At 38.1% G+C, this 19,936-nt stretch overlaps 1 protein-coding gene across 5 annotated transcripts in view; it reads left to right on the top strand.

The window, feature by feature from the left end:
- Nucleotides 1-19,936, top strand: part of Fibp (acidic fibroblast growth factor intracellular-binding protein) — a 35,786-nt gene that overhangs the window by 3,092 nt on the left and 12,758 nt on the right. For all 5 annotated transcript variants that reach the window (XR_011715862.1, XR_011715861.1, XM_071688137.1 and 2 more), the window contains exons 3-6: nucleotides 302-421; nucleotides 1,216-1,323; nucleotides 1,981-2,232; nucleotides 2,804-3,061. Coding sequence is in view for 3 of the 5 variants with exons in the window: in XM_071688137.1 (XP_071544238.1) it covers nucleotides 302-421; nucleotides 1,216-1,323; nucleotides 1,981-2,232; nucleotides 2,804-3,061 (738 nt within the window). In the remaining 2 variants the exon portion in view is untranslated. The remainder of the gene's footprint in view (nucleotides 1-301; nucleotides 422-1,215; nucleotides 1,324-1,980; nucleotides 2,233-2,803; nucleotides 3,062-19,936) is intronic.

The following is a 19,936-nucleotide window of genomic DNA, read 5'->3' as shown; positions in this document are numbered from 1 at the left end:
GTACAAGTTAGCCATGTACATGGGTAGTTTAGTTTCCATAAAATAGGAGTGAGTGATGTCATTTCTGACTGGTTTTAAAGGTGTGCATGTAGATCATGTGTTCATGTAATGAAAGAAGTAGCTCTCATTTAAAAGACTGCTTTTTTTATGTACATAGTGTATTCCCAAATGTGATAGATTAGGTGAATTAGAGTTTGATATGAGTCATTGAATAGTTTGATTCATGGATTGGGAAGTCCTATGGGTTGAAGGGAAGCAAAATGTAAATGTGAATTATAGGCTGCTGTTGTGTTTATTACAGATATTATGAATTTGATGACATCGTTATTCGAGAAATTATTGGCAAGAAGCTCTCTGGTAGAACACGGAAAGATCTTGATGATGTTGCTGAAAAAACTGGTGTTTTGCTTCGATCTTGCAGGTACTGTGTTTGATGTAAGGTAAAGATGATTATATCCTGGGTGCAAAATCTGATGTAAACAATTATAAGACATGTGAATATTTCAGACAAATGAGCTGAAGGGGTATAGAAGCAAAAGAGAGGAGAGAGCCATGTTTGTCATGTAATGGGAAGAGTAGTGGAAGTGAAGTGTGAAGAAAATGAGCAGAAGGCAGATGGAGCCTGATTGTTAACATTCACTGTATGTCACTTATTATTTAACCTTAGAACCCCATTTTTTTTGGTGCTCCTGTGGCTTTGGGATCATGATAAGGGGGGCTCCATATAGGTGAGAAGGCCCTCTATGATGCTGTTCTCATTCATCTACTGATGACGATACAGCCTCATTAAAGGAGAATTTTATTCATGGTGCTACCATTTGCAGGTGGAGTTTGCTGATACCTTTAGAATACACGAATAAGTCATTAAAGAAAGATCTCTCAAGATACTTGGTTATTATGATACGCACATACGAGATAATTTGACTTTATATTACTTGATTTTAAAAACTTTTCATGGTACATTTTGTGAGTATAATGAAAAATATCCAGAACTTTGGGTATGTTGACATTATGTTTTCCCTACTGTCACAAGAAATACAAAGTTTGAGTGATCTCTTTATGATATTCTTTATTTGTATCTGAGACTTTACCTTCTGGATAAGCATTTTGCATATCTTTTGAATATTCATAAAATTCTCTAAAGAATGTTTGGACAGGGAACTAACAAGATAATTTCTTATGTTAGGAAAATTTGATGTATTCTTGACATTACAGACGTCAGTTTGACAATGTAAAGCGAATATTCAAGCAAGTGGATGAAATGACAGGATCTGTTGTGGCCAACATCCAGTCCACCTTTCTCCTGTCAGTTGCTCTTGCTAAGTAAGTTTTCCAATCGCTAATTTTATGTGTATGTTGAAAGGTATAAGAGCAGTATTTTGTTGAGGAACAACAGTATGATTTATCTTTTTTGTACCTTTTGTTTATATATTTAGTATGATTTAATTTCAGTGCAATGAGCATTTGAATTTATGTCTCTCTCCCCTCGCACTTCTGTTGTCCTTTTATTGTTCACTGAATGCAGAAATTCTTTATTGTAAGCCAGTGGGAAATAATTCCATTATGTGATACTTCCAGTGGCAAATAATTCCAATATCTGATACTTAGATCAGCACATGAAATCTTCCAACAGATGTTTTACAATAAGAAGCATAGGATAGTTGGCTTTGACTGAAGTTCATAACAAATGTTCTGTATGTGTTGCATTTTCATAATGTGATAAAACATGCCAAGTCTTTGAGATATCTGAGATGTTAGAAGTCTTGATAGACACAAAATGAAATAATTTGAATGATGTGATACAAGTATAAAAGGTACTCTGGGGTTTTAGGATGTAATCTGCATATTCAGTTTGTAAAGCAATAAGTTTCAGTATAATGTTTTGTGATTTGATATTAATTGATATAATCTGTTAGGAAGTAATACATATCAAATTGAATTACAATTACTTGTAACAAAGATGTTATTGAAAATTTTCAGAAAATATGCAGCTATTGTCTTCATCATCAACAACCGTTTTGAGACAAGTAAACGCAAACTGAATTATCTGACTTTTGAAGACTTTTCGGTTTGTGCCTCATTGATGATGTCCACATGGACGACCGCTAGTCCTCAGTCCTCTGGCACCAGTCTTGGCCCAGAGGGACGAGATGACACTGAGTTTGATCGGGACTTCCTGATTGAACTCAGGGACTTCAAACTGTTATTAGACCGTGAAAAAGAGCATAGAAAGTAAGTAGGGAAATGAAAAAAAGATTCATAAAGTCTCTTTTATAGACTAATTTTTTAATGACAGTGACTCATACAGTGCTATGTCAAGTTTACATCATCACTAGTTGTCAAAGCAGTACTTTTTAACCCCTGCCTATTTTATTTACAACTCAGTACTTTAGATGTTTTTGCTACATGCTGGTATGTTAGAGCACATAAGCTGAAAAGCACAGCTCTTAAGGTCTTTGTAGATTGTTTTATAGGACACTGTACTACACATATGGATCATTATACTGATTTGGGATAATCTGCACTTCTGCAAACAGTGTTAGGTTTCAGGTTTATGGATGCAGTTTTTTGTATTCTATTCAATACCTTTGAAGACTCCAAGCACTTACTAGGAAGTCGTAAGTTCTTCAGTTCTCCTAGGAAATGTTGATACTATTGTTCAGAATGGTTACTTGCATATTCAGCAATTTGGTTCATATTCATCACAAGTTCTTTTTACTTTTAAAGCAAAAGATTGAAATTTAACTTTTTAACTTCGATTTTCTCATGAATACAGATCTTGATAATCTTTTGTTTATAACAGTGTGACCTTAAGCCATCTCCGTGGAAAAATTCCTGATCGCATGTGTTCAGAGGTTGAAAACAATTTCAAGGTGTATTCCCGTGGTGTCATCAACATTGGGTGCTCTTTGAACAATTCCCGAGACTTGCGAGACTTCTTTGTGGATACTGTGGAGAAGGTGGTAGATCCATGCCGCCAGTCTAGATGGAAAGGAACAGAACTAGAGATTTTCCTTCAAGTGTATACAGATGCTGGAAGTGCACTAGATATTATGGCCAGGTAAGATCTCTTTTTTTTCATTATAAAGAGGATTTAAGAATGTTTCAGCCACATAGTGAGGTAGGGGAGGCTGATGCAATCCAGTTAATGTTATTGGGGTAACTGCTATTAATTTTACTGCTCGTAAGGAAAGAGTTGCAGGGTTAGGATGAGCAAAACATTTGTGAAGTCAGGGCAGTAGGTAAGTGTAATTTTGTAAAACAAATTCTGGTGTTTAGGGACTTTTTTGTGGCTTGTAAAGCATTGCTCTCTGTACAGTGATATTTACGTTAGAGTAAACTATAGTTGGGAGAATCATAACCTGACTGGATTGCCATAGAGTACCAGCTTTTTTAACTTCATATCTCAATAGATTTAACTTTCATGGTAATTCTTATAATTCCCGATTAAGTTTGATAGGTATCTCTTACAGATAATGAAATGTCCTTAGAATATTTAGAAAGTCAACTTATTGACAATTAGATTCTTTTAACTAAAAAGTGGGTGATACAACAGTAGTATATCATAAAAAATCTTGGGTTGAGGTTCTTGTGTCCAAAGCTTTGAATTTTGAAATATACAATTTTTTTCTTTCGTAGAGTTGGAAATCAAATCTTCCTTGCATATAGCAGTCTTTTCACCTGTGCAGTTTCTCCACACACTTATTCTCCTTTCTCCAATCCTTCATTTTTTTTTATTCTCTACACCTGATGCTTCACGCTTTGATTTTTATATCCAACCCTCCATTTTTTTATGCTCTGACCCTCTGCACTTTCCCTCTGTACCCATATGCTTCATGTTCTAACCCCTGACACTTCAAACTTCTGCATTTTTGTCAATACTCAAACCTTCTATGTTTTGGTTATCTACAGTGACATTTCACATTGTAACTTCCTTCATTCTGATCCTCTTTTCATCCTGGCCTTCCTTACGATGATCTTTAATGCTCTAACCCTCCACACTCTGATGTTCTGTATTTTAACTCTTCATACTTAGTCTCTTTTTGCCAGACTTTCTGACTTTTCACATTTGGTTCCTTTTACACCCCGACCTTTCATTCACCAGTTATTCATACTTATGCTCTCCATGCTCTGATTTTCTGACCCACCACTTTCTTACTCTTTTCATATTGATTTTGATGATCCTTTGTATCCCTAGAGTTATATACCCTCCACACTCAGACTTTTCGCACAAATCTTCCTCATGCATACACCATCTCATTCACCTTCCACATCATAATGATCCCCAGTCTTATCTTCAATGCCTAGCTCTTTGCACCCAAGCTGTATGCCTCTTGATCCATTGTACTTTAACCCAACATACCTTTAATCTTCATGTCTCTCCCCCCAACAACCTTATTCTTCATACTTCATACATCCAGATTTTGATTTTTTACACTAATCCTCCACACTCTCATCACCCGTACCTTATCTCTGCAGTTCTTGACTTTTACATTTTGGTCCTCCATCTTAATACCTTTCTTATTCAGTCCTTTTGCATTTTCACCTTTAATGCATTTGCTCTGAATTTTGACACTTCCATTCCTCACATGACTCCATTTCATCCATATCCTCCATGCTTATATCCAACACATACAAACCCTTTGCACTTTAACCCTTAACTCCCTGACTGGAAATGCACACTCTGAATTTCCATGCACTGACTGGTTCTCCAACACTTACCCTCCCCGTCTTAACCATTAGCACATCATCCTCTGGCTAATGATATACATTCTGATATTTCTTTGCACAGATTTCTGTGTGGAGTATTTCTGCTTTTTTTCCACAATGATGTTATAAGCTGGAATTTGGACATAAAACAAAAGCCAGTTACTCTTTATTGTATAATTTCATGATTGTATAATGTATTAACTTCAGCAGAAATGAAAATTAAGGTTAATACTAGGTAAAACAAGACTAGATGTGATTAGGAATGAAAATATGAAACTAAATCTTGTACCATTAACTGAAAAATAAGAACAAATATGACTGAGGTGTTTTGGGCAAAAAGAAAGGATGAATGAAAACAGACTACTGCAGTTAGCTTTACACTGGATACCAGAAGAATCCAGACCATTTAGAGAAGGTAAGTTCCCTCACAACCGGAGGCAGATGTTCTCACTGACAGCTCATGGTCTGCCAAAGGGATGCTGTAAGAAATATCCTTTTATCATAATTTTTGTAAAACTTTGTCTTTAAACTCGTGGTTTTAATCCTGGACCTTCTTGTGGACAATTAGGATCATTGGCAATTGTAAACTTGATTTAGAAAATAAGAGAATCTCTTTGCCAATGGACAGAGCTGATGAGCATCTAAGAGAGCTCTAGCTTAGGAGAAGGGTTTGGAAACACTTTATGTCCAAAATGAAGTTATATCCATGAGAATTCATCCTCTTTTGATTGTATTGAAACATATTAAACTGGCAGATCCTTTTTCACAGGACTCCATAACCAATCAGCAACTCAACTAGACCTGTGAAGTCATGGTGCAGAGATCAAATGGTACCAAGCTGCTGTCCACCACTTTTCATTTTCACCTGCTTGCTGGTGCTAAGTAGACCTACTGACTGTTGCTTAGTATGGCCTTACAGTGCTTCTACTTTTCTTCCTGGCTTGCAGAAATATCTGATTGTTGGTATTGTCTCATATTTGTGGATTGACTTCAACATGTGTTTTATATCCTGAGAACTATTGTACCTGGAGGCGACATCAGAGTCAGCTTTGCCAATATGGTGGTGACCTTGAATGTTGTTTTGATGGGTCAGCCTAGCAAGTTCTTTTTTCCACGTGTTTTGTAATATCTTTTTATATAAGAATGAATAGAACAATAAAAGTGGACTGTGTCTGCTATATTGTGATGAGAAATACGTGGACTATAAGTATGAGTTTGAGGATGCAATGTCGCTTACTCCAGTTCATCAAAGGATGGGAATTTTCTGAGCTTTCTAGGCGGGTAAAGAAACTTGACAGTTCAGTGATGTCCTACAGGTTATAAGTTAAGTGGCACAGACTTTTACCAGGTTGCTTTTGACTCCCTTAACCAGACTAATATCACTACAGCAATAGTGCTGACACCTTATGATAGCAGATTCGAAAGAAGAATGTCATTAATGTTTTCCCAGGAAGTAAGTTTTGTATTAAATGCAGGAAAATCTCAAATTGTTTCTGATCAGAAGCTCTGTTGTTTTGGGGTCAAATGGGTTCTCTTCTCATTCCAGTTGAAAGACTTGAAGATACTGGGAAAATGGAGACCAGAGGAACTGCACATAAGGATAGAAATTGGATTCAGTAATAGCTGTAAATCATTTACAGCACAAGTACTGTATCCTGTATTATTGGCCATGTTTTACATCTTTTGAATTTACTGGTATATAATTTTCTTCTTATTGGGAAAGATTTTTCAACCTCTCATCTTTCCATAATGTTGTAGACCAAGATGGTTCATGTATTTTAGGGAAGTTGGATCCCAGCTTCTACACTGTTTAGCTCTTAAATACTCTCTTCCATCTCCCAGCAAGAGACATTCGTGGAGGGATGAGGAACTCGATTTTCCTTTCACCACCAGGATGTGTAATAGTTCCTGTATTGTTAGGATAGTGGCTTCTGCCTTGGCTTTTGTAAGGAACCTTTTATTGTGTGAGAGTAGTAGGAAGATTATTTACCGACATTTAGCATACCGCATATGTGTGTGTGTGTGTGTGTGTGTGTGTATGTGTATATATATGTATATTATCCCTGGGGATAGGGGTGAAAGAATACTTCCCACGTATTCCTCGCGTGTCGTAGAAAGCGACTAGAGGGGACGGGAGCGGGGGGCCGGAAATCCTCCCCTCCTTGTATTAACTTTCTAAAATGGGAAACAGAAGAAGGAGTCACGCGGGGAGTGATCATCCTCCTCGAAGGCTCAGAGTGGGGTGCCTAAATGTGTGTGGATGTAACCAAGATGTGAAAAAAGGAGAGATAGGTAGTATGTTTGAGGAAAGGAACCTGGATGTTTTGGCTCTGAGTGAAACGAAGCTCAAGGGTAAAGGGGAAGAGTGGTTTGGAAATGTCTGGGGAGTGAAGTCAGGGGTTAGTGAGAGGACAAGAGCAAGGGAAGGAGTAGCAATACTCCTGAAACAGGAGTTGTGGGAGTATGTGATAGAATGTAAGAAAGTAAATTCTCGATTAATATGGGTAAAATTGAAAGTTGATGGAGAGAGGTGGGTGATTATTGGTGCATATGCACCTGGGCATGAGAAGAAAGATCATGAGAGGCAAGTGTTTTGGGAGCAGCTAAATGAGTGTGTTAGCGGTTTTGATGCACGAGACCGGGTTATAGTGATGGTGATTTGAATGCAAAGGTGAGTAATGTGGCAGTTGAGGGAATAATTGGTATGCATGGGGTGTTCAGTGTTGTAAATGGAAATGGTGAAGAGCTTGTAGATTTATGTGCTGAAAAAGGACTGATGATTGGGAATACCTGGTTTAAAAAGCGAGATATACATAAGTATACTTATGTAAGTAGGAGAGATGGCCAGAGAGCGTTATTGGATTACGTGTTAATTGACAGGCGTGCGAAAGAGAGACTTTTGGATGTTAATGTGCTGAGAGGTGCAACTGGAGGGATGTCTGATCATTATCTTGTGGAGGCTAAGGTGAAGATTAGTATGGGTTTTCAGAAAAGAGGAGTGAATGTTGGGGTGAAGAAGGTGGTGAGAGTAAGTGAGCTTGGGAAGGAGACCTGTGTGGGGAAGTACCAGGAGAGACTGTGTACAGAATGGAAAAAGGTGAGAACAATGGAAGTAAGGGGAGTGGGGGAGGAATGGGATGTATTTAGGGAATCAGTGATGGATTGCGCAAAAGATGCTTGTGGCATGAGAAGAGTGGGAGGTGGGCTGTTTAGAAAGGGTAGTGAGTGGTGGGATGAAGAAGTAAGAGTATTAGTGAAAGAGAAGAGAGAGGCATTTGGACGATTTTTGCAGGGAAAAAATGCAATTGAGTGGGAGAAGTATAAAAGAAAGAGACAGGAGGTCAAGAGAAAGGTGCAAGAGGTGAAAAAAAGGGCAAATGAGAGTTGGGGTGAGAGACTATCAGTAAATTTTAGGGAAAATAAAAAGATGTTCTGGAAGGAGGTAAATAGGGTGCGTAAGACAAGGGAGCAAATGGGAACTTCAGTGAAGGGCGTAAATGGGGAGGTGATAACAAGTAGCGGTGATGTGAGAAGGAGATGGAATGAGTATTTTGAAGGTTTGTTGAATGTGTCTGATGACAGAGTGGCAGATATAGGGTGTTTTGGTCGAGGTGGTGTGCAAAGTGAGAGGGTTAGGGAAAATGATTTGGTAAACAGAGAAGAGGTAGTAAAAGCTTTGCGGAAGATGAAAGCCGGCAAGGCAGCAGGTTTGGATGGTATTGCAGTGGAATTTATTAAGAAAGGGGGTGACTGTATTGTTGACTGGTTGGTAAGGTTATTTAATGTATGTATGACTCATGGTGAGGTGCCTGAGGATTGGCGGAATGCGTGCATAGTGCCATTGTACAAAGGCAAAGGGGATAAGAGTGAGTGCTCAAATTACAGAGGTATAAGTTTGTTGAGTATTCCTGGTAAATTATATGGGAGGGTATTGATTGAGAGGGTGAAGGCATGTACAGAGCATCAGATTGGGGAAGAGCAGTGTGGTTTCAGAAGTGGTAGAGGATGTGTGGATCAGGTGTTTGCTTTGAAGAATGTATGTGAGAAATACTTAGAAAAGCAAATGGATTTGTATGTAGCATTTATGGATCTGGAGAAGGCATATGATAGAGTTGATAGAGATGCTCTGTGGAAGGTATTAAGAATATATGGTGTGGGAGGCAAGTTGTTAGAAGCAGTGAAAAGTTTTTATCGAGGATGTAAGGCATGTGTACGTGTAGGAAGAGAGGAAAGTGATTGGTTCTCAGTGAATGTAGGTTTGCGGCAGGGGTGTGTGATGTCTCCATGGTTGTTTAATTTGTTTATGGATGGGGTTGTAAGGGAGGTAAATGCAAGAGTCCTGGAAAGAGGGGCAAGTATGAAGTCTGTTGGGGATGAGAGAGCTTGGGAAGTGAGTCAGTTGTTGTTCGCTGATGATACAGCGCTGGTGGCTGATTCATGTGAGAAACTGCAGAAGCTGGTGACTGAGTTTGGTAAAGTGTGTGGAAGAAGAAAGTTGAGAGTAAATGTGAATAAGAGCAAGGTTATTAGGTACAGTAGGGGTGAGGGTCAAGTCAATTGGGAGGTGAGTTTGAATGGAGAAAAACTGGAGGAAGTGAAGTGTTTTAGATATCTGGGAGTGGATCTGTCAGCGGATGGAACCATGGAAGCGGAAGTGGATCATAGGGTGGGGGAGGGGGCGAAAATTTTGGGAGCCTTGAAAAATGTGTGGAAGTCGAGAACACTATCTCGGAAAGCAAAAATGGGTATGTTTGAGGGAATAGTGGTTCCAACAATGTTGTATGGTTGCGAGGCGTGGGCTATGGATAGAGATGTGCACAGGAGGATGGATGTGCTGGAAATGAGATGTTTGAGGACAATGTGTGGTGTGAGGTGGTTTGATCGAGTAAGTAACGTAAGGGTAAGAGAGATGTGTGGAAATAAAAAGAGCGTGGTTGAGAGAGCAGAAGAGGGTGTTTTGAAATGGTTTGGGCACATGGAGAGAATGAGTGAGGAGAGATTGACCAAGAGGATATATGTGTCGGAGGTGGAGGGAACGAGGAGAAGAGGGAGACCAAATTGGAGGTGGAAAGATGGAGTGAAAAAGATTTTGTGTGATCGGGCCTGAACATGCAGGAGGGTGAAAGGAGGGCAAGAAATAGAGTGAATTGGAGTCATGTGGTATACAGGGGTTGACGTGCTGTCAGTGGATTGAAGCAAGGCATGTGAAGCGTCTGGGGTAAACCATGGAAAGCTGTGTAGGTATGTATATTTGCGTGTGTGGACGTGTGTATGTACATGTGTATGGGGGGGGGGGGGGTTGGGCCATTTCTTTCGTCTGTTTCCTTGCGCTACCTCGCAAACGCGGGAGACAGCGACAAAGTATAAAAAAAAAAAAAAAAAAAAAAATTTAGCAAATACCTACATTCAGCAGTACCTCTGTTTATATATGATTGACATTCCTCATGAGGATTTGTGTATGCCGCAGTAAGAGGAGGATGATTTAGAGTTGGGCTTGGAATCTTTGAGGATGGGTCCTTTTTTAGTTTTCCTTAGATTTTTCATGAAATCAGTCCACATGAGAAATGTAGGTTATGAAGGATGATAAACCATTTATGTTTTGTAAGCAGAGAGCCTTATGAATATCTGTCTTATTTTCCCTTTTCCTAATTTCTCTTTGTCTTTCCCTTTTTCCAAAAATATTTCAGACAGTAGCAGTAGTGGTAAGTTGATGAATGGTGACTTTGAATCACTCCACATCTGTGAAAGGCCGGAGTGGGTTGCCATATGATTGTTGAGTTCTGTGAACAGGCATCTACCTGTCTCATATATTCTGTTATGGATGAATACCTTTGGATACTCATCATTTTTAGGGTAAAATAGTGTTTAACCCTCCCCTGAGTTAAAGTTCTCTCAGATACTCATGTGGCTTGACCTATGGTTGAGAAATGTTTTTTCATTTTTCAAAAGCTGCGCTAGTTGTGATCCCAACTGCATGGTGATCTGACTCACACCAGCAGCTATGTAATATTACTGATTTGATACATTTCCTCTTGACTGTGCATTGCTTCAGTTCATATCCATTTCCCTTCTTGTGCTGCCTCACTATGACTCTTAAGGTTTGTGGAAGATATTAATGTGCTTCAGTAATAGTTCTAGCCTACATAACATATCAAGAGCGCAGTGAAAAGAAGAGGAAAATATAGACATTAACTATATGTGAAAAACTTGAAGATACTGGGGAAATGGAGACAGAGGGACTGCACGTAAGGATAGAAATTGGGTTCAGTAATAGCAAATGTGTACTAGTTTGTATGTAGTAAACTAATATTACAATTATTATCCTATTTTTTAATGTTAAATTAAACTCTTTAGCCTTCTTATTACAGTATGTTTAATTTTTTTGATTAGTCATTTCATCCAGTCTTGCTTTGTTTCAAAGTATTTTGAACTTTTCCATTATGAAAACCAAAGGCATAGTACATGTCTCTTTACTGTGAATTCTTCTTATATTTTCTGAACTTAGCCACCTGCTTATGGAAATCCTTCTGTGGTTTACAGGATTCCTGCCATCCTTGTATCAGACCCATGCACACCAGCCTTAATCATAACACTTACCTTTTTCTAAGTATTTTTTAAATCATATCTGAATGTTACTGTAGTCATATGTCATCTTTATAAGCGTAATATTCTTTATTAGTATATATCTCATGTATCATCAATATTTTCATTTTTTGGTTTAAGCAGAAGTACATAACCAAATCATTTCTTTTCTTGTAGCCTTTGTTCATGGCCTGACCTGTATAAGGAACTAATTCTCCAAATTAAAGATTTTAGAATTGAAAGTAATACTTTATGATATATCCAGATTTATGTTATTTGTTAACAGCCTTAATTTTACTCTACTCCATTCATCTTTGATTTCACTCTCCCTTCTTTGAACCACTTGCTGTTTTTGATAATTACTGTATTAAATTCATCCATGAAGCATCACTTAAATCTCCTTTCTCGTAACTATGTTACCTTAGTGTGCCATTTCCTACTGGACAACTTGTATTGCTTTCTTGGTAAGCATGAGTTTCCAGGATTAATTGGTACTTCTATATATCTAAGGCATTAGAATGATTATTCTTCAATAGTACAGTGTAGATTTGTAACTTCAGATCAAACTTTGGCGGGTTACATGCAGGTTTCAGATAAACCATGTTGTGTGAATTGTACTATGTACAATATTGTGCTCTGCATACTAGTGAAGTATGGGGTAGCTTTGGCTGTAACATTTGGGTTTTATTCTTGACATTTCTTCAGTGTATCTGTCTGCCTATTATCTCCCTATGATTAAACTGTGTTTCTTATAACTTTGTTATCTACTTGTACCACTTCCTCTCAGATCACATAATTCATTTCTCCTTTGAGCACAGTGTTCCAGGAACCCTCACTGACTGCCTTTTTCATTTCATGGTGTTAAAATCACACATAACAGCACTGTGAAGACCTGTACCCACAGATCAGCATGCGTGTACTATTTGGAGTAAAGCATATTCTTCAGGAAGGGTATCTGTGTATCTTTCACTTATTTTCTGTGTTGCACTTGAGTGAACTAAAGAGACTGCATTCCCCAGGTTGCTTAAGTGAGGCTTTGACTGTCTTTATTATAGAAATTATTCTGTGTATCATTATGTTCTTCACAGTGGTGAAGTTTGGAGTAAGTCTACCTTTCTATCGTGATTATCTCTTCATGTAGTCTTTTCATTAGAGTTTTGGAAATAACTTCTTTAGTTGTCATTATTATCTCTGTTCATGCTTATGTAGGGTGCATCAATTACACTCAATTAAAATTGATTTTCCAGAGCTGGGGTCCCTGTCCTCAACCCCATAGGCTGGCAAATAGCAGGAATGTCCTTTTGTGTGGGATAGACTTGATGCTCTGCTACTCTTCTCTCAGATTTATGATGGGTGCCATTATTTAAAGTTCTCATATTGAGAGTGAACTTTTCCAAAGTGGGCTAAAGGGGCGTTATCTAAGGTGAGCAGTGCCATGTTAGGAATGTTTCTTTTGTTGTAGCCAGACAGAAATGTAGTAAATCACTTGAGAAAAATGTGTAAAGTCATCCCATGACTTCTTTTTTGAATGAGAAATCACAGGAAGGATGAGATTTATGAAGCTCTTAGTAACAGAACGTTAAACCATTAAGGAATTTAAGTTTATCTCCTAACTGCCCTCAGCCTTGGTTCTTCGAAGTGTCAGCTAATCTTTTGCAGCCCTAGGACCTGGTGTCAACTTCCCTTCAGTAGAAATAAATGTTCTATATGGCATTCATTTCCAGCAGAGTTGCATCTTGTTGACTGTAACATTAGTTGTAGTGTGTACCTGCCATCTCTTATCGTCACCACTAAATTATAATTATTAGCTGCTTCTGTATCAGCACTGTCAGTTTCACCATTCATTTTGGTATGCAGATTGTGATGCCCTTTAAATATCTCAAATCCTCTTTACTTGCACTACAAGTTTCTACTTCAGAGCTTTCACCATGCTTACTCTTGGAATCTTCATGCAGACTTTCCACCTTCTGTATAGTCATAGTGTTTATTGGCTTATAGTGTTGATTCTGGTCTTCAAATCAACAGTCATGATGTTTATTGGCTTATAGTTGATTTTGGTCTTCGAGTCACTATTTGTAACGTTTATTGGTTTATGATATTGATTCTAGTCTTCAAGTCAATTGTCGTAATGTTTATTGGCTTGTGGTATTGGTTCTGGTTCTTCATGTCAATAGTCATAGTGTTTTTTGGTCTTCGAGACACTAGTTGTAATGTTTATTGGTTTATGATATTGATTCTAGTCTTCAAGTCAATTGTCGTAATGTTTATTGGCTTGTAGTATTGGTTCTGGTTCTTCATGTCAATAGTCATAGTGTTTATTGGCTAATAGTATTGATTCTGGTCTTCAGGTCAAATGCTTAACAGTCTTTCAGTATTTCCTGTTTAATCATTAATGCTACTGATGAGTTTTAGCACTTAAAGTGTAGCAGGTCAAGAATTGATTCTTAAGTTGACTTTATCATGTATTTCTGCTACTTTAGGTACATTAAATCATTATGCTTTCAGAATTTGGCTTTCATCCACTTTAGATAGAATGCTTTAATGCATCTTATTTTAAATATAAGACAATTGATTTATGGCCCTTTCTTGTATATCCACTATTACTGGTATTTAACACCCTTTTGCCAATCATCTTGAAACATTGTTACTATAGTAATATCAATAAAATGCGGTGAAATACAGTCACAACTGAGATCCACGCAGCACCTAATATCAGTGCCCACCTGAAAATGTGGTATCTGTTCTGGATCAAAGCTAAAGGAAATCAGATGGTATGAAACGCATACAGTGACAAGCAGCAGACTATGGGGAATTGAGAAATGCTTTGTTTGATTTGTACCATTAAATTTAAAAGTTAGATTTTATCCTTCCTTAAATTGATTTCGTTGTGTGATTTTCAAAAAGGTAATATGCATGAAAGCAAATTTCTGTATGATAAGTTTCCACTTTACACGGGATGGTTGTATATAATATACTTACGGATTTATGTAACAGGCTGTAATTCAAAGATTGAATTGAAAAAATTCTTCATTTGAAAGTGAATTAAGCAACATTTTAAGCCTTCTCCAATGCAGTCTACACAGGGAGGATCATGCAGTATGTCTTCCACAAAGCATGATCTCTACACATTTTCAGATATTAAGTTATTTGCTCTAAATTCTTGTAGCTCATATAAATTGCTGTTGTCTTGTCAGAGATATGCAACATTTTTGCAGAGTACTAAAAGCTTTTGATTATTTGCTAGACTCTGTAATTACTTGTGATCTAGTTGCTCTGTTTTCTCTGGATTAAAACTGTACTTTAAATCCTTATGCTTATTTGCACATTCTCTTGCAATGCTTTCGTTAAAATGTCAATGCACTTTTCTGAAAACTAGGATCTCATATGCAGTCCATATAGGGCATGAAGTAGTTTATTATATTACAGATCATAGATTTTCAGATCTGGTGTGGAGCTGAAAAAAAGAAAAATGCATGTCCTGCAACTCGGTTAAAATCCACAGATATCCTCCAGAAGGCCTATCTACTTATGTGATACTTAGACCTCTTAACTCTAATGAAAGTTATGTTGCTTTTGATTGGCCTTCTGGACATTTAGAGACTTCTTGCATTTAGCCTGAGGGAGCATTAGTGGCCACTTTCTCCTCTTGGTGTTTTACTTGCCAGTTTATATAGGTGTATGTCTGCAACTCATATCAACTATGGTATAACAATTTCCTGCACCATTTGGGTTATGATGTTTCAGTTGATAGGTCTTTTAATTAATTCTAGCTAGTTGTGCACTTTTACTACTCATTAACAAAGCTGTACTTTTATCAGTTAGTACAAACATACAAATGAAATTTACATGTTCTGTGATCGAGAAGTACATTGACTGATCTTTTTGTAAATGGGTCAGTTTTTATTCAACCATCACTGCACCAGTTTATGAACTCGAAGTATCATATGCTATGTTGAACTCATGATACACAGGTAAAAGTGGGGCCTAAACCTTTGAGACTGAAAGTAACAGTTTCATTATGAGAAGGATCTTGTCCTTTGATGTTATGATTTTAAGTAGGTTATTGTCCATACTTTAATGTATTTGGAAGATACGTTATAACCTAGTTAGGTCAGAATAGTGGCCTTCACTCTGCTGGTTGCCTCTGTTATGTATTAGATCATTGTACTTAGTTCTTTATCAAGCTCCTAGATAAAGGGTTTTAAGTCTTAAGATGCTTGTGGCATGAGAAGAGTGGGAGGTGGGCTGTTTAGAAAGGGTAGTGAGTGGTGGGATGAAGAAGTAAGAGTATTAGTGAAAGAGAAGAGAGAGGCATTTGGACGATTTTTGCAGGGAAAAAATGCAATTGAGTGGGAGAAGTATAAAAGAAAGAGACAGGAGGTCAAGAGAAAGGTGCAAGAGGTGAAAAAAAGGGCAAATGAGAGTTGGGGTGAGAGACTATCAGTAAATTTTAGGGAGAATAAAAAGATGTTCTGGAAGGAGGTAAATAGGGTGCGTAAGACAAGGGAGCAAATGGGAACTTCAGTGAAGGGCGTAAATGGGGAGGATAACAAGTAGCGGTGATGTGAGAAGGAGATGGAATGAGTATTTTGAAGGTTTGTTGAATGTGTCTGATGACAGAGTGGCAGATATAGGGTGTTTTGGTCGAGGTGGTGTGCAAAGTGAGAGGGTTAGGGAAAATGATTTGGTAAACAGAGAAGAGGTAGTAAAAGCTTTGCGGAAGATGAAAGCCGGCAAGGCAGCAGGTTTGGATGGTATTGCAGTGGAATTTATTAAAAAAGGGGTGACTGTATTGTTGACTGGTTGGTAAGGTTATTTAATGTATGTATGACTCATGGTGAGGTGCCTGAGGATTGGCGGAATGCGTGCATAGTGCCATTGTACAAAGGCAAAGGGGATAAGAGTGAGTGCTCAAATTACAGAGGTATAAGTTTGTTGAGTATTCCTGGTAAATTATATGGGAGGGTATTGATTGAGAGGGTGAAGGCATGTACAGAGCATCAGATTGGGGAAGAGCAGTGCGGTTTCAGAAGTGGTAGAGGATGTGTGGATCAGGTGTTTGCTTTGAAGAATGTATGTGAGAAATACTTAGAAAAGCAAATGGATTTGTATGTAGCATTTATGGATCTGGAGAAGGCATATGATAGAGTTGATAGGGATGCTCTGTGGAAGGTATTAAGAATATATGGTGTGGGAGGCAAGTTGTTAGAAGCAGTGAAAAGTTTTTATCGAGGATGTAAGGCATGTGTACGTGTAGGAAGAGAGGAAAGTGATTGGTTCTCAGTGAATGTAGGTTTGCGGCAGGGGTGTGTGATGTCTCCATGGTTGTTTAATTTGTTTATGGATGGGGTTGTAAGGGAGGTAAATGCAAGAGTCCTGGAAAGAGGGGCAAGTATGAAGTCTGTTGGGGATGAGAGAGCATGGGAAGTGAGTCAGTTGTTGTTCGCTGATGATACAGCGCTGGTGGCTGATTCATGTGAGAAACTGCAGAAGCTGGTGACTGAGTTTGGTAAAGTGTGTGGAAGAAGAAAGTTGAGAGTAAATGTGAATAAGAGCAAGGTTATTAGGTACAGTAGGGGTGAGGGTCAAGTCAATTGGGAGGTGAGTTTGAATGGAGAAAAACTGGAGGAAGTGAAGTGTTTTAGATATCTGGGAGTGGATCTGTCAGCGGATGGAACCATGGAAGCGGAAGTGGACCATAGGGTGGGGGAGGGGGCGAAAATTTTGGGAGCCTTGAAAAATGTGTGGAAGTCGAGAACATTATCTCGGAAAGCAAAAATGGGGATGTTTGAGGGAATAGTGGTTCCAACAATGTTGTATGGTTGCGAGGCGTGGGCTATGGATAGAGATGTGCGCAGGAGGATGGATGTGCTGGAAATGAGATGTTTGAGGACAATGTGTGGTGTGAGGTGGTTTGATCGAGTAAGTAACGTAAGGGTAAGAGAGATGTGTGGAAATAAAAAGAGCGTGGTTGAGAGAGCAGAAGAGGGTGTTTTGAAATGGTTTGGGCACATGGAGAGAATGAGTGAGGAGAGATTGACCAAGAGGATATATGTGTCGGAGGTGGAGGGAACGAGGAGAAGAGGGAGACCAAATTGGAGGTGGAAAGATGGAGTGAAAAAGATTTTGTGTGATCGGGGCCTGAACATGCAGGAGGGTGAAAGGAGGGCAAGAAATAGAGTGAATTGGAGTCATGTGGTATACAGGGGTTGACGTGCTGTCAGTGGATTGAAGCAAGGCATGTGAAGCGTCTGGGGTAAACCATGGAAAGCTGTGTAGGTATGTATATTTGCGTGTGTGGACGTGTGTATGTACATGTGTATGGGGGGGGGGCCATTTCTTTCGTCTGTTTCCTTGCGCTACCTCGCAAACGCGGGAGACAGCGACAAAGTATAAAAAAAAAAAAAAAAAAAAAAAGTCTTAAGAGATTTTTGTTGTGTCTTCAGGCAAGTTGGAGATGTACATTCCACCCTCTCCAGATTCACCATGGATTTCTCATGGCTTAAGTACTTGACAAACAGGAGAATGCTGTCAGTCTGATGACAGAAATGATGACATCACCTGTCCCTATCAAGAGTGGAACAGTTGTTTTCATGTTATGGGCACTAACGATCATAAAAAATATGAGAATCAATAAGATTTGTTATTAGCATTAAAAGAGGATTTACAGTTTAGTCTGGGCCAACCAAGTGTGATGAATGTCATTATTCATTGTACTCAGTTTAACTGAGGGAGTGGAAAGCCTCAGAAGAATTTTTTTCTAAATTGATAGGCATGAAAAGTTAGCAGATACATTCAGTTGCCTTTCCACTTGGCCTTTTGTATGTATGTATTTTTTTGTCCGTCAGTCAGTAGAAGCAGCTTGCATGCTGACGTGGAGACATTGCTTAAATTAGCGGTTAACCTAATTCTCTAACAGATCAGTCATGGTTAACATAACACCTGAATGCTTATCACCTCTCTCTTCTCCGGAGGAATATTATGGCCTGACACCTGAGGATGGAACACTCAATGATAATTGTTTTGTTAGTGTTACCAACAGATTATTCAGGATCACTCTCTTGCATCTGTAATGCTTGACTACAGTAGGGAGTCTTTTATTTGCAAAACTATTGGATTTTTATGACTGTATTACATTTCTTCTTGATTACATTGGTCAAATTTCTTATACCTGTATTGTATAAATGAAATGGTTAGATTTCATGCTTTATAATCATTTGTTTTGTAAGCTTGGTGTGTCACTTTCATTGCAATATATGACTTGATTAGGCTAACTACTCGTGATTTAACAGCTTTTTTCTGAATAAGAAAGATTTACAGCATTCTTGCTTCATCATAACATGACCATGGTAACAGATGGTCACTTTTACCATTTAGAACTTGCTGCTGTGTGACTTGCTTGACCTAAAGGCTCATACCAAAGCAGTCACACACTTATTTTAGAATGGTCCGAGATGTGAAATGATCCTGTGATTTTGTGAATTTATAACCTCTTTGAGTTCTGTAGCATGACTCTTGGGTTTGGTTGTTACACCACTTTATCTAAGGGATGAGCTGTTGTATTCAGGGAACATTCACTCATGCTCTAGGGGATATTCCGTTAATGTCAAATAATGTGGCTCTGTGGCAATGTGTCAAATATATAGTATATATCTGTTGCTGTTGGGTGCCTCAGTGAATTTTTCAGACTGCAATAACTGTCAAGCTTAATGTTAAGAACATCAGTACAAATTTGTAGAATACTACATGTTCGGGAAGAGGTTGATGATAGCATTGTTATAGCTTGCACAGAGCAAAATATGCTGACGAATTATTCTAAAATCAATACTCTTAATTGTGTTTTGAGAAACAGATTATTTACAAACAATGTTATATTGAATACTTAAGAAAGTATTTGTGGTTACTCTCAGAGCATCTTTGTTCACAGTTGATAATTTTAACGTTGCTTGGCATAGTAACTGGTGAAACATAATGAAAGTGCTTGGTCTTATGTAACACTGTTTCTTCTCCATGTCTGCTGATACTGACTAGTTTTAAGGCTTCTGTTGCTTTGCCATGGCTTAATCACTTTTTCTCTGATGCTTGTCGCATCAGGGGCAAAGCATATTGGGTCATAAAACTTCCTGTTTCCTGATTCTGATACCATCTTCATTTCCATTTAGAATCATTTCAAAGCTGATATTTGTAAGGGCAGATGTTCTTTTACAGAAGCATAAGAAAGAAAATTGTAAAAACAAGGTATAGTTTTATACCAGTTTTATTCATGTATCTTACCAGTGCTCTTGAACAGTCAGATTTTGTTGGAATCTATGTTGCAACTAAGTTTGTTGTTATTGTTATGCATAATTTAGTGAAGGTAAGGAAATATTTGTAGTAAAGTTTATGAAATATTACTTAAACAGGTATACAGCAGCAAATATACCAATTTTATGTGGTATTTTAGTTCCCTGTAGTGCCATTAAGTGGGTAATATTTCCAACTGTTCTGCTGAAATTTGTTGGCATTTTATCTAGGTTTACCTCAGCGTGGTTTGATCTTACTTTTAGCATAGAATGACTAAATGTTGGATGATCCACTTTGTTACTCTGCTTTAGGATGGATTATGGAAAATTTTGGTTTTATAGTGGTTGAGTAATTGGCTACC

Source organism: Panulirus ornatus, chromosome 45 (genome assembly GCF_036320965.1).
Source record: "Panulirus ornatus isolate Po-2019 chromosome 45, ASM3632096v1, whole genome shotgun sequence".
Taxonomy (NCBI): Eukaryota; Metazoa; Arthropoda; class Malacostraca; order Decapoda; family Palinuridae; genus Panulirus; species Panulirus ornatus.
This window is presented reverse-complemented; position numbering and strand designations above follow the sequence as displayed.